This window comes from Ptiloglossa arizonensis, chromosome 3 (genome assembly GCF_051014685.1).
Source record: "Ptiloglossa arizonensis isolate GNS036 chromosome 3, iyPtiAriz1_principal, whole genome shotgun sequence".
NCBI lineage: Eukaryota > Metazoa > Arthropoda > Insecta > Hymenoptera > Colletidae > Ptiloglossa > Ptiloglossa arizonensis.
This window is the reverse complement of record NC_135050.1, coordinates 29743313-29758096: the sequence shown is the minus strand read 5'-3', so window position 1 is coordinate 29758096 and position 14784 is coordinate 29743313. Positions and strand designations below refer to the sequence as shown.

The 14784-nt window shown below is 41.3% G+C and overlaps 2 protein-coding genes across 2 annotated transcripts in view; one reads left to right on the top strand and one right to left on the bottom strand.

Moving 5' to 3' along the window:
- Nachra3 (nicotinic acetylcholine receptor alpha3 subunit) overlaps positions 1-3687 on the bottom strand; it is a 127124-nt gene extending 123437 nt beyond the window's left edge. The window contains exon 1 of the mRNA XM_076307509.1: positions 3619-3687. The gene's annotated coding sequence lies outside the window, so the exon portion shown is untranslated. The remainder of the gene's footprint in view (positions 1-3618) is intronic.
- Positions 3688-7029: 3342 nt separating this feature from the next.
- LOC143144760 (dynein regulatory complex protein 9) lies at positions 7030-11392 on the top strand. Its single transcript, XM_076307512.1, has 6 exons — positions 7030-7202; positions 7360-7458; positions 8152-8392; positions 9190-9396; positions 9769-9900; positions 11072-11392. Exons 1-6 carry the CDS (start codon positions 7030-7032, stop codon positions 11270-11272), a joined length of 1053 nt encoding a protein of 350 aa, XP_076163627.1. The 3' UTR covers positions 11273-11392.
- The last annotated feature ends 3392 nt before the right edge of the window (positions 11393-14784 follow it).

Sequence of the window (14784 nt, the reverse complement as noted above, 5' to 3'; positions counted from 1 at the left end):
CTGGGTTAGATTAGGTCGGTCGTAACGAGCACCAAAACAATACTAGACCAGGTTGGACGAAGTCTACGATTGTGCGTATAAAATGCCGTCATTCATCGCTTCTATCGATCAAATTTCTCAACTGACCCGAACGACGATCAAGTAAACGTTCATTCTCCTAGACGATTGCAGTTACCCCGTTTACCGTGTGTATTTGAAAAAAAATTCACGAAAAATACACGTTTATCGGGAAAAACTGTTGAACATTGAAATCTTATCGAGAAAAAAAGTTCCCGGAGCGAATCATGGTACTGTAACACATTACCGACAATATTTGTCCTAATATTTGATTCAAGCACGCAACGAATAAAATTACATTCGTCTTCAAATATCTCGAGTGTTCAAAGTATGCAAATTTAACTTAAAAGTTAATTCCACGAGGTACCGTTTCTCTTCGTAAAAACATTCTTTCGATCTGTGGAGCGATCAGTGTTTGGACACGCATTCGTTGAATTTGTTTACAATCGTTACGGAACAATAGTTTCCACGATAGCTATGAGAAAAAAGAATCGTACATTTCACGACGAAAACAACGAAGAGAAATCAGAATTCGGGACAATAAGACCGAAAGCAGTATTGCGATCGAATTGAGACAATTTCACGGGAATCGCGTAACTATTAACAACGATTAAACCGTCTTGAGCAAGTAATAACGGGGACGATAAATTCCTCCTCGTAACCGAATGAAATTGACGCGGCGTTACCGTGGTACGACTGTAAATAACCGAGAACGATACTGAGCCACTCAAGTCAGTAGTAATTCCGGCAATAAATCCGACAACGACGTTTAACCAATCATCGCGAGCGTCGCCTAGGGAATCGGGGGATTACGGTTAGCGGCACGTGAGCAGCGAGCCAATCACAACACTCTCGATATATACTATCCGTGTAAATTGGGTAATTAAGGAACTTATGCTGGGAACGGCTGGCTGCTACCGACTATCGCATTTATGGAACAATATTTAATCGTTCGCGTGAAATTTCGGGAGTTCTCGCTCAAAGCAATCGGCGTGATCGATGCTCGTAAAGCCTAAACGTTCACCGAGATTTCGAGCAATTACGAAATTCCTCGGACAGAGCGTCGAGCTTCGACGCGGCATGCTAACGCTACAACTGTTGCGAGTGCCGTTTAAACCTCGCACCGTCTAAAAATACACATTTCCCCGTTTCAATGAATCACGCTTGTCTCTTAATCTTTTCACCCCGTACCACCGGTTTTTTTTTATCTATTCATCGTGTTCGCGAATTCGTTTCGGAATAAATTTACTCACCTTGCTCCTTCGAGGACGAGAGAAAGGATTAAAACGGTGGTGTCACGTTTTATTGATCTTAATTTATCTACGATTTCATTCCAGACGAATGAAATTTATTTCCGTGTTTGCGAGCGGGTACGTATCGGTTTCGGAACACGAACCGGTAATGCGATAAAATGAAAATTTCTCGCCGTGTCTCGAAAGCACGAGAAATCAAATTTACGCCTGGCGCTCGGAACACGCGTCTTGTACCCCTCCACTTGGATCGTGTTTGCGGTTTCGTTTTAATAATAAATTCATTTCTCCGGCATACGATAAAAATTGTTTGCCTAATCCTATACGGGAGCAAAAAGATAAACGATTCCAGAGGCATCGTGATGTACGGATAAACGGGGAAACGGTACGGGGCGAAAAAGCAATTTAAACCGCGTAAAATAATCCTTTTAAGTCACCCGTGCTACACGTTTAATAATGGTGCACTTAATACGCGACAACGGCCGTACCTGACGCGTATGTAAACTAACCACTCGGCCGCGAGTCCGTCGTTAATTAGAAACGCGGTAGAAAAAGGGAAATTTCCCGCGCTCGTGCGATCGACGAACGAAACGGGACGACCGAAAAGCAGCGTACACAAAATGGTAGAAAATCACACTTACTCGAGAAACTGAACGACGTCTGATCAATCCCACCGCGTACCACTAGCACCGGTATTTCGGTAAGGCCCACGAACGATGTCTGATCAGTTCTATCGCACGCTACTAACACGTTTTTCGATTTGTCGGTAAATCTCTCGAAAGAGTTTTACGCGATACATACCCGTGACTCGTTATAGGATTCCTTGTCCGATAGTGGGGCGAAACAAAATTGTGAAGACATAAGTATTAAAATCACTTTTGCGTAGTACGAAATATTCGCTTATTTTCAGACAGAGTGCCGCAATTGTCCGTTTTCTAAGTATATAGAATTTTGTGTCTCTGACGTTTTAAAAATCTATGCGGGATGTTTCGAAAGTAGTGTCACGACATAAATAAATATTATCCAGATTTTCGATTCAATTTTGGATAATGAATTGTCCTCTTGCCGAATATGCAACGAAGCAAAAAACACCCGATACGTATAGTCTAAAGGTCGAATAGTTTGTATGTTTCTAGTAGCCCGAATATCGTCGAAAAAGAAAAAAATTGATACTACTCACACCGTTACTCAATGGTATCCATTATTCGAACAAGATTTATCGATAGTTTAAAATTAATCGCTAGTTAAATGGCATGTCCAGTTCAATCGCAGTCTACTCGATTGCAATGTGCACGTTACAAAAAGAATAAGGGTAACGATTCCAGAAAACATCGAACCTCATTATTTGTTTCTCTATGGAGAGCACTCAGCAATTAACGACCTAATTAATGTCGTTAATTAAGTTCAAGTATCGATGTCGCGCAACCGAGAAGTATAAACAGTGGGGGATACGAAGGATGAAACATATATGCGCGAGGCGCAATCCAAATACATTGGCAGTCTTGCGAACTTTCGAACGTCCGTTCTTTTCGCGGTGTAAACACGAGGGCGTTCCGAAGATACCGTAACTAGGTTAACCCTGACGGAATTCAGGACGTTCCGAGTCCAACTACATGTCCGCAAAGCAGTGGAAAAAAAAACGCTTAACGCTCCATATTTACCCGCGAAACCATCGGTCGAAACGGAAAGCGCAATAGAAATATTTGCGTAATTTGGCTCTTTGTGCCGTGCCACGCGTTGAAAGAACACCGAAAAAACTGTTATCCTCGGTCGCTAAATTAAATAGATTTATACGCCACACGAGCGACTATAAATCGCAAGATTACTTACGACCGTAACAACTCTCTACGCGTTCTCGAAAGTCTTTCGAGAGAACTGTCAAACACGTTTGTATGTTTCTCAGTTTCACGGAAGAAACGGAAGGGCGGTTCGAAGATTCGTAACTAGGTTAATCTTGATAGGTATGGAATTCCCCGCGAGATTCCTAAATCAGCAGCGGCATCCAGAACACCGATAGATCGATAATCTCCCTCGTTCGTATCGACCGAGGGGTATTCATCGAGATCGAGAAACGAACACGGCGGAAGGAACGATTGCAGAGCCACGAACGTCGATGTTACGCACGTTTCTCTCGGCACACCTCTCTCCCGGCATTTCAAACGTTTCGCATTTTCGCGGCATAAACACGAGGGCGTTCCAAAGGCTCGCAACTAGGTTAACTCTTCCAGTGTTCGCGACGATACGAACAGTCTTCGATAGAGTCGCGCGCGTAGACGCGACAGAAAAACAGAAAAAATGTTTGGTTACTCACCCGCGAGACAGCTGATCGAGACTGACGACGACGACGTCGGCGGCGCCGATGACGATGGCGACGATGACAGGTTATAACCTTTGATTCCACCGTGATCGAGAATGTCTCTCGACAGGTAGACACGTCGAGGTATCATACGCGACTGTGGGAACGCTACACGACGGGTAGGCTAGGACGCGGTCTGTACGCGATATCGACTCAATGATCGCGGAAATAATGCCACTCACTGCACCGACGTTCGCTACCAGCGTGCACAAACGAAACGACAGACGACCGTACGATGACAACGACAACGACGACTTTGCAAAGGGTAGAAAACGTTTCCCTGCTTCTACCACCGACACCGCCCTCGCGCCTCGCCACACTCCGGGCGGTATTGCGCAGCCGCGACGCCGCCTCGAGTCTGCGCATGCGCACGCGTTCCTTCTCCGCACCACTGTTCAAGCTCTCGTGAGCGATACGGAATTCCCGTGCACAGCGAAACTTTTCGGAAGCGCATTAGATCCCGCTACCGATGTTTCCGACGTGTTTCTGTCACCTTTGTCAAACTACGGCCTTCACGTTTGTCAAACTTCGGGCTTAACGCGGTTTCGTTCCCCATGGTTTCAACGTTCGAACAAACAGCTAATTACACTTGAATCGTACGCTCTCGGAAACGTTCTGTTAACTTCGCAACGGATTTGTACGGCAATTTTTTCGTTGCAATTTTCTCCGTGTCGTTCCATTTATCGATTTCTTTTTAATTAAGAATAGACAAGTTATTACTAAAGATTACCAAGTTATCCGAAATTAAATCTGATGTAGATTTTAAAAACGATGTCTCCTCTTGTTTCGGTGACCACGAGAATGCAAATTAGATGTAATTTGAAGTTAGCGCGCACAATGCCAGAGCGCGTCGGTCTTTGTACGTGTTATCTCGTGGAGGATACTTCCGGATAGTGGTGAATGAAGATTATTTCATTCATGAAAATGACAGTAGATTTTATACACTATGTTCATTGCATAAGAAAAAGGATTAACGTTTATTACCTTGTAATGTAAACTAGGTCTTGTAATGGAATATGTAAGCTCTCTACGAGCAAAAGAACGAACTGTAGAAAGTCATACAAGAAACCAGGAGCTATTGCGTTAGTTTTACATTCTTTCGTATTGGCAAAGTGTCCCACGGGTTTGAGATTGGGCAGATTACGAGTAAAATACACGATAAATTTTCGATATCCTCGAAACAGTACGAAACACTTATTACGTTGGGTAAATTTTTCAAAAATTAAAGACCAAAAAATAAGGACAAATTAGAAGCGCAAAAAACATAAACTGTCTAAATCATACTTACGAGTAACAATGCCTACTATATCGTAGTTACGTTGTGTGACAAAAAATGAGATTTTCATTTGCCGATAATTACGTTGGTCACTTTCTAAGAACGTCCTGTATAACATTTTAAAATGTGACGCACAAACGTTCCTCGAGCAATCGATTCGTCCACAAAACGAGTTAGCCGATAAATTCTTCGAAGGTGGCAAAGGGTTCGCGTAAATTTTATCGACACGCGAGGTATTTTCGCCTATTCTAAATTCGCGAATACGGCGATACAGAAAGGATTCTCGAAGTGAACCGATTTTGAATCGCCTGCGACGAAACTCCCGGGTAATGCAGATTCGATTAAAGTCCGCGAGGTACGAAAAAGTTTTTCAATCAGAACGGAACGAATGCCTTTCTTTCCTCGTTGACTGACTAGGAGGAGAGACAATTGGCAAGCTGGATGGAGGAAGAAAGTTGTCCAGTATCCACAAGATATCCTTCCCAATGAATTCTTCGGCCGAGCTTCAACGCGAGAGGGTTTCTATAATGTCGTCGGATACTTGACAGTTCTTCGCTCGGCCGTCTCTCGCAATTTTTTCTCTTCTTTTAAATGCTCGAAACTTTACCCGCGAAAAATATATTTCAGCGAAAATCATTAGTAATAAGAGCCCGAACCATCTCCAAACCGATGCAAGAATTAAAAATGAATCGAATTATTATTTTGCTTGTTCGATTTTTAAATCGGCACGATATACATCTTATAAAATACGAGATACTTTCTAATCGGAAATTATAATTTTTATAATATTGCAATGAGTTACACGGTGCAAAAATTATGCAAGAATTATACGTAAATATTTCCTTGAGAAGTTAGAAGGACCGCGTAAACATTACAGAGCGGATATTGAGTTTACTTTTGTTTCAGTTCGGTTCAACTAGGCGAGTGTAGCTGCAGCAAACATATTATTAACAGAGAAGAAAGGTTTACGGCTGCTCGTTCTAGAAATCAATAGGCTGGATGAAAGTATTCGTTAATTAAAAAGGCCGTTATCAATGGCTGTTCCGTTGAAAAGAAACAGAAATTGCTAAGTACTGCAAAATTCTCTGGTAACAACGAGAGGTATAAATACAGTCGGGCGCTAGACGTCCCGACGCTCGTTTCCACGGGCAACGTGCGCCAATGGATCAAACCGTATCACGTGTTTTAAACCTCCACGAGCTACCTTTATCGAGCAGCATTTAGTTCTGCCAAAGTACGCCGTATCATGATTAGTTTTACAGCCGTGTGCTCGACATTTCTTCTGACCATGCATTAGATCAATGCGAAGGTAAATCTACCTTTTTGCTAACGGAATTGCAACTTTCATTTAGATGAGACCTCAAAGTAAGTAATTACAACGTTTCGCTGAAAAATTATATTTTAAATACGACTTATTTCAATTTGTTCAAAAATAGACAAAGCGTTGAACGAACCTCGTCGACAGTTTAGTTTACACTTGATTAAAATGTAAATTGTGTTAAAAAATGATAAAGGTATTAAAGAAATAGCCGTATGCTAATTATCGAAATTGGAGGCATGGTAATGCATAAATAGTGGCTAGGTAATGTCAAATAAAATTAGAAGGTAGACGGAATTTGAAGGCTGAGCGAAAGAATCGTGATCGCACGAAATCGAAGGAAATTCAACGCGAGGAAACGTGATAAATTAACCAGTCGGTTAAATTCGAACCGACATCGTATACATCTTTGTTAGCTACGTTCGACACTTGCCATTGTATATTAAAAATAAACTCCTATATTTTATCTGACCGTTGATAAACTTACAATTACAGCAATTGCAGTTATCTCTCGTATAATCGATCCAACGCTATAACCGAAAATAAATTTCGAACCATCATCGTTGTCATCGTTCGAAAGTTCTTCGAGTTCGCAGGATACTCTATAATTATAGAAATAAAGGTAGATACACCGCTCGAAAAGTCGATTGATCATTTCCAATTACGATTACGGTACACCCAATTGTACGGTTAAATTCAATTTCGAAGGTTGAAGCCAAAACGAAAGCTGGGAGGAAAACTACAAAAAAAGGGTGAAAAACCTTAACGCTCAATGGCGACACTCGCGACAAATGGTTCCTCACAGCTGTCCCCCGCGGAACGGGCGGCAATTTTAACAGCGCTCGAGGAGTACACAAACGCGCTGGCCATTTACCACAGCACTCTGAAAAAACCACTGGAACGCGATAACGATATTCCTGTTAACTGCATTTATTCCGATACCAAGTACGTTGCACCGCGATACGTCCAATAGAATTGTAACGACACGTGATACGGACTCGGTAGAATGATAAATACTCCATAGAAAATATTCCGCATCCAGAGAAAAATGTACGTTATCAGAGAACAAGGTTTTTACCATAAGTATCTATGCGTGTTGCAGTGACTTGGAAATATCGAATATGCAGCTCAGTCCCGAGGAGATTGCAATAATCGAAGACGAAACAGAACAAGCCGCGTCCGCGAATCTTCACGAAGACAGGTCAGAGAAGACGACTTTGAAGTATTGCGTCAGATTGTTGAAGAAGTTCTTTTCGATTTTGGATTTGAACTTTTCATGTACATCCGTGATACTGATCGAAACGGGCACAAATCATCGATAATAAACACAATATCTAAAACGTATTAATACTTCTCAGTTCAACGAAATATCCACTTTCGTATTCGAGTTGACGAGTTTGTTGCAAAGTTTTCTTTGCAACGAGAGGACCGGTGTCGTTGTACAGAAGAATGATACGTTACTACCGACCAACGCTCTTTATTAAATTCAACAACTTTAGTTTCTTATGAATACCGCTGACAGCAGTTTACAGAGCAAACTATAAAGACATAATATTGTCACGAAAGTTCCACTTTCTTTATCACAGCGAAAAGAACTTGTTCAACAATTACAGTCGGAATAAAATTTAATCGACCACTCAAAGCCGCTACAAGGCTATCCCCATCTACTCTAATTCTTGTTTAGTCGAGCAAATCTACAGACACATCACGTTCTATCTCTCAAAGAAATGGGAATCGCGTCCAGCGTAATTCACGGTGGAGGAAACCGATCTTGAGAGGTCGGTTGATTTTCTCCCGACTATAATATCAAGATTGTTAATGAACGATGCAAAAACCGTTAATTTTCTCTGGAGAGAGCACTTTCGTTTAAATTGTCGTTAACAATGTTTCCCAGCTCGTACGTAAGAAAAATTATGGCAGGATTGAAAGAAGAGATGCGCGAACGAGGATCTATCGAAGTATTGACCAAAGAGATCGAAAAGTTGATCGAGCGCACGAAAGAGGAGAGGGCTCTCCTCGCGAAAAGCGAAAAGTTGGAAAAACTCGTGGCAGAATTGCAGAAAACGATCGCCAACGAGAGGATCGCCAATGAAGAGGAGAAGAAGCGTGTACTGAACGAACTTGCCGAGGAACAGGTATTGTACGGAGAAGAAAAGATCAGTCCTGGCTTAAAGGGTTACGCCACTTTAACGGGCTGAAAAATAAGGTAGTTCTTGGAAACTCTTTTGAAAAACGGTATGTAAATTTATCAAATGTTCACGCATTGCCTAAAATTACGTACATTAAATCACAAATTTACCAAATTTGATTAATCGATTCTAAACGATGAAAAATGGATAATTGTGTAAATCGCCTCGAAAAAAATCTGATCGTCTGGTGGAAGAGATATCTAACCGTCAAATCATCTAAAATCAGAAAACAAAGAAGTTTTTGAATCTGCGCGAATGTTCTATTGTTTAGAGTACGGATTTCCCTTTAGTTTTAATTTTTCCATTTTTTGTATCGGTTCAAAGTTGAACATTGAATTTTTTCCTATATTTTTTCCTTGTTTTTTTTTAGTTCTAATAATTTGGAGATTGTACACCTTTCCCTCTGGCCCGGGTAAACTTCTATACAAACAAACACTCTTTGATCAAATTTAGTATATTTGTATATTAATATATGTACTTTTAGTTAAGCCCTTGAAAGAAATGCGCTATCACGTGTAAGAGGAACGTGGAGAATGGCGAGTAATGTATCGTTAAAAAAATCGACAAACGTCCGACTCGGTAAAAATTTAGAATTCCTTCCAGGGCTGATCTTTTTTTCTCCCGTCGATACAATTGACAAGGTTTTACACGAAACGTTTGACAATTCCGCTGAAACGCGGTCCCGCGTACGCGTTGATATTTTTTAATACGCGGGAATGGTAATTCCGCGTTTAAAACAACAGAGAGACATAGAGCAACTGAAATTAATTGCGGACGTGGAGCTGGAATACGTTACCGCCTGGGAAAAAGCGAGATACGAGCAGAACGCTTTACGCGGTGACATGGAAATAGAAAAGTTGGAAAGGATATTAAACGACTGCCGCGTTCGCGAAAAAAATGACGAGCGCGTTCACACGGAACTGACGAAATTTCTAATCCAGGAAACAGCGGTAAGTACGCGGACAATCGCTTCGAATACAGCTTGCGTCTTTTATTCGTTGCACGTTGCTCGAAGCAATTTGGGGGATCACGCTTGTCAATGGAATAATATTTATGTCGGATATGTAAAGTATATGTTTAAACTAACAACATTCTTCCCAAATATCCGACATATATAGCATGCTGGAGTTCTCAAAGTACCAAATATATTATCAAACGATGAAATTACTTAAACAGATGATTCTTCGATTATTTCGAGCAGTGAATATTTTATACATCGGGTCAATATTATGCACAAAAGGAAGTACTAGATCGGTAACACGGTTTCTTATAAAGATTCAAAAAGTTTGAAATTAGTTAGCGGCTCGTTTTCGAATCCACAGTCCTTCGAGAGGAAAGCCAGGGAATGGGAGGAACGATACGTTCGAGAGAAGGAAATGTACGAGAAGGAGATTCGCCAGCTACGCTGGGAGATAAAAACACGTCGAAAGGAATTGGAGGAACTTAAAGGAGAGGTACCATAGCTTTCATTCCAAACAATAGAGTTTTCCTTTTTTCTTCGCTTTCATAGCGCTTGTTTCCACTGTAACGAATCATATTAATCAAACCGATAATAAAAAAAAAAACGTACGCGTTCTCTTCGACTATTCGACATAACCGTTTACACGGTCGCGTTAAAATTTCTTTATATCTTGTATACGAACAAAGTAGTAACAGTAATTTTCGTATTCTTCTTCCGTTGAATCTTATTATTCGTTATAAGAACAACGATATCAACTGTAACTATAATTACGTCACCGAAACTTGAAGAATATAGTTTGAATCTAGTTGAATCATCGTCGGTGACAACTATGACACCGTACGATTAAAAACGTACAATAACGTTCGATGAAAAATACCAACGACCTTAAAACGATCTCAAGAGCGATCCCATTTTGCGAAAGAATTGTATAGCTCCTTCTTCGAACACCTTTCTGTATTTTCGAGAGTAACGAGGATAGTCCAAGTGTTCGCGATAAACAGAACACACTGTATAAATTTAAAAATCGAATAGGCTCAACCTGCTACCGTAATACAAAACGATCCTCGACAAATATGAATTTGACTCTATCGAGATCCACATTGAAAAAGTGTTGCACTATACCTCTGACAAACAGAGTGGAAAGAAATGAACTGTAAATACAATCATTATCTCATTAAGTGTTCCGTGTGACCCGCTGATTTACTGCATCACGGTCGCGTTAAGCCCATTGGAAATCAAGCTCAGTAGCCGTGCTCTTGCGAGCTTAGCATCTACGTGCAATGCGGAAATTCTGCCGGGAAATCGATAACTCGTGTCAAGAACCTGTTTGTGGCTATTCTAAATCACGTGAAATTCCTCAAGTGCGAAAAAAAGGTTTACGTCATGCGATTCCGTGCTTCCCTCTCTTTTAAAGCGATTCTCGGATATTGAAAAATAATTCTCATTTTTTTTTTTTTTTTTCCCCCGTTGTTAAAAGAATCCATTGGCGAAGAGAACGCGAGTGCTCGAGCAACAGAACGAGCACAAAAGTACGATTACAACTCGAAAGACACCGGTCTCGTTTCTTATCGAAACGTCTGTTTGCTCCTCTCCGTGTCTCTCTTTCTTCCTTACCGTTCTAATCAACAAATCAACGTTTAAGCAGTGTCGTAACACCGTTGCAGTATCGCCATAACCAGGAGTTCATAGACACGTATCTGGCGGAAAAGGAAACACTGAGAAAAGAAAAGGAGGAAAAGGAACGCGCGCAAAGAAGCGCAGTCAAGATTCAAGCTTGGTGGCGAGGCGTTATGGTGCGCCGGAAGTTGGGCCCGTATCAACTTGAGGAGAAAAAGAAGAAGCGAGCTGCTAAGACCAAGAAATAACTCTCCCGTTCGAGGCGCTGCTTAACACCAACGCTTACAAACACACGAACGGTCTTCTTCGTCGATGATCGAACGAAAGACTATTTATTCTTCCCTTTGGCACGAATTGTCTTCGGTTTCTGCAAACAACTTCAACCGAGCGCTTCCCTGTTCGACGTAAGACACCACAGTACTCCAAATAATTAGAGGACCGTCTGTTAAAATGATTATGTTGCTCGATCGGTATGCATTGAGAAGCTTCTGTGTTATTATAAATTACAGTTTCGAAAAAAAAAGAAATAAATCTGTATTTATCGCGTGATACGCGAGTAATGTTTTCGACTCGAATATTTACTTAATTCCTCTAAATTTTTAAAGATTACACTCTGCTACTTTTACAAGATTATACTACTGCTATCGTACTCAGTGTATTGGATGTTAAGCAATGGAATATCGTAGCTTTTGCCGCGAGTGTTGGAAAGTCTTTTTTCTAATCGTAAAACCGAAACACGGTATAAGGAAGAATTTGATTCGCAAATCGCTGAAACTCGATTAGCCCCGATGAAAAGGAAAAAACGATAACGGTTCCAACTTCGAGGGACGATCCGCGTCGAATCGCAATCTCTCTCGTTCCTCACGTGATACAGAACGGAAGAACGGTCACCGGCCAAGTATTGTTCACGCAAGAACCTCATTTCCCGTGCAACACTTCCTGGGATCCTGCGGTGTTCAGAAACGCCGCGCGGAACACCGTAATAGTGAGCGTGGCTTGCCGCTGTCTGCTAGACGCAGCACGAAACACTCTACACGTTCCCTCCGCACCTTCCTAGAATGTACAATAATTGACTCGGGCCGTGGACTCTCCTCGGTTAACTTCGTGTTACACGTTCCTGGAACGAAAATAAAAAAGAACATTTCACGAATCGAAGCGACGATCGATTAAGTAACAATTGAGGTAACGACGAGTACCCTTTACAACATCGTTACTCGCATCACCGACTTTCGAATACAAATTTTCATACACTTACCAATAGGTTGAGAACATGTACGAACAATATGATACGAAACTAATAGAATCAAGTAAGTAACGAAACAGACCTCTCTGAAATAACTCGTTTAACATACGGATCAAGCTTCAAAGTGAAAACACAAGACGCACCGTTAAAACCATTTTATTGTACGCTAGTAACTTTAAAAAGCTTTGCACGATACGGGATCGTTGAACGCGTCACAATAGCAGCCACATCCTTGATACACCCTTGGTGTCTTCGACTATCAATCTTCGGCCGTTTCTGTAAAGTTCTATTAACAGCCTCGACCTTTTCCATTCTTCGTACACTCAAGATTTTCGATGAAACACGCTTTTCGAGAAACGTCCATTCATGGACGAGAACGAGACACTCCGTACGTCGAGCGTCCGAAACCAGTGGGTACAAAATACGCCTGTATCGAGATCCCACGTATATCGAATTGAGCCTCGGTTGTTTCGAAAACGGAGGTACGTGGAAAAATATTTCACCGAGCGTATTCGTATGACGCTCCGCGCAAACATATTTACAAGAACGTAAAGTGGATATATTATTCGACGCGAACACAGCCTCGCTGGTGGCATAATGGAATTTAATTCCAATGTAGTCGCGGTGTCCGAGTAAGGAGCGTGCGACTGTACCAGACGGCTGAAAATCCTGCCCGAGGGCTCCACTTTTTTCTGGCCGTCGCACCGAAAACACGCGGAACTTGCACGGCGAGGTGCTCGTTTCGAAAGTTTTTAGTTATTTTGCTAGGTTCCTGTAAACGTGCAGCCACGCGAAACGCAACCGTGTCTGATACGTTCCCGATTGTTGTTTCCTCGTTGTATAATTCGATTTCCACCGATTCAGTTACAATCGTGGAACACTCTTCATACATCGGTTTTGCTTATTCGTCGGGCTAATTTTTCAATCGATACCAACACCTTCTATACGAAAGGTGAAAACATCGCGCGTTGAATCTATTCCTAAACGATTATTTAACAATCGAATGAACAGAACGGTTGTACCGTGGTGACAATTTTATAAAGTTTCGTTGTTACAGTTTATTCATTTTACTCGATTAATCGATAGGCGGAAAGTATTATATGCTTATGTTTGAAGAAATTGAAGGGGAGCTTGAGAACTTACCTACGTAAAGAAAAGACCTTTCAAGGATCTTCTGTACCGTATAATAATGAAAAATTTTAATCGTCCGATTAACACCAAAGATAATAGTAGTGTACAGGTTGTGCGATTCGCTCGATGCATTTCTTTGTAAATAAGAATTTTAGAGCTTTCGTAATCGAAGAATGTCCAGTAAACGAATGCGTCGTCGTTGACGATAGATTCGAGCGTTTCATCTCGCGTAAAGAAAGGAAAACGGCGCGCGGTATACGTAATAAGAAAGTAATACCGATAACAAATTTTTACCAAGTGTCATTCGACACTCGTCACTCGTTTGTCGCAGTGAAAGTTCCTGCCTCGTCAGCCGACAACGACGAACCTTGCATTTTCCTTCATGAGAAATTCACGAGCCCTCTAACCTACTCTGTTTGAAAGCATGCAAGCTCACCCCCGTGACCGTGCGGCCAGCCACCTCCTTAGATTACGATATAAGGAATGGTTAACGCGATGTGGCGGTGCACGCACCCGATAGTGCAGTCCGCATATATGCAACGCTTTCCTGACCCACCTTTTATGCAACTTGCGTCGTAATTCGTAGCACAACCGAACAGAGAGTGATCTCTCATGATAAACAACGCGAAAAAGGAAACTTCGATAAAAGAGAAACGAGTTCTAAAAATCGATCGAGTGCATAAACTATAAAAATATGGCTTAATATGTTGCCAGCATTTCCTTAAGAGGTGATTCGTTAAAAGTTTTAACAATTCGAAACTCATTAACGTATTCTAAATTAAACATATAAATTACATATATTAATATATTTACCAATAGATTGAGAACCTTCAACGATTCGAAAACTATAATATAATTCGAAACCGATAAAAGCGTCCGTTGTTAAGTCTCGCAGAAACTGTCTATCGAGCATCGTGTCTATTGTGTTTCATAAATTGACATCTGTATATATTTTTGTAACAGAAGTCGTACAATTACTTCAAACGCGTTATAAATTTTACAATCTTACTTGCTGGAATCGTTTTATTTACCGATTATCAAATAAATAACGAAGCTAACCTCTCTGAGATAATTTAATTAACATATGGATCATCGATCCAGTCTCGATATTATCAATTGCGATAACCAGCCATAACCTACAATCGATAAGTGTTCGACCCACAGCAATTATCCTTCCCACAGAGCAGACACGAATGCATTCTTTAGGTGAACGCGTATTCTTCTACGCTGCGTCCCGGTAGCGAGATGCATAGAGATTCATTGTTGTTGCACCTTACTGCTCCGTTATCTCCGCGATTCTAGGTCAACTACAAGACGAAGCGAGAGAGGAAAAACCGGAACGTGAGAACAAGACAAAAAACGCAGATGAAGACGGAAGCGAATGAC

Excerpts from the sequence above, each read along its gene's own strand:
- LOC143144760 (XM_076307512.1), top strand. The coding sequence starts at position 7,030 with ATGGCGACACTCGCGACAAATGGTTCCTCACAGCTGTCCCCCGCGGAA. Across the intron at positions 9,397-9,768 it reads TTCTAATCCAGGAAACAGCG|TCCTTCGAGAGGAAAGCCAG; the intron begins GTAAGTACGCGG and ends TCGAATCCACAG. Across the intron at positions 9,901-11,071 it reads TGGAGGAACTTAAAGGAGAG|TATCGCCATAACCAGGAGTT; the intron begins GTACCATAGCTT and ends ACACCGTTGCAG.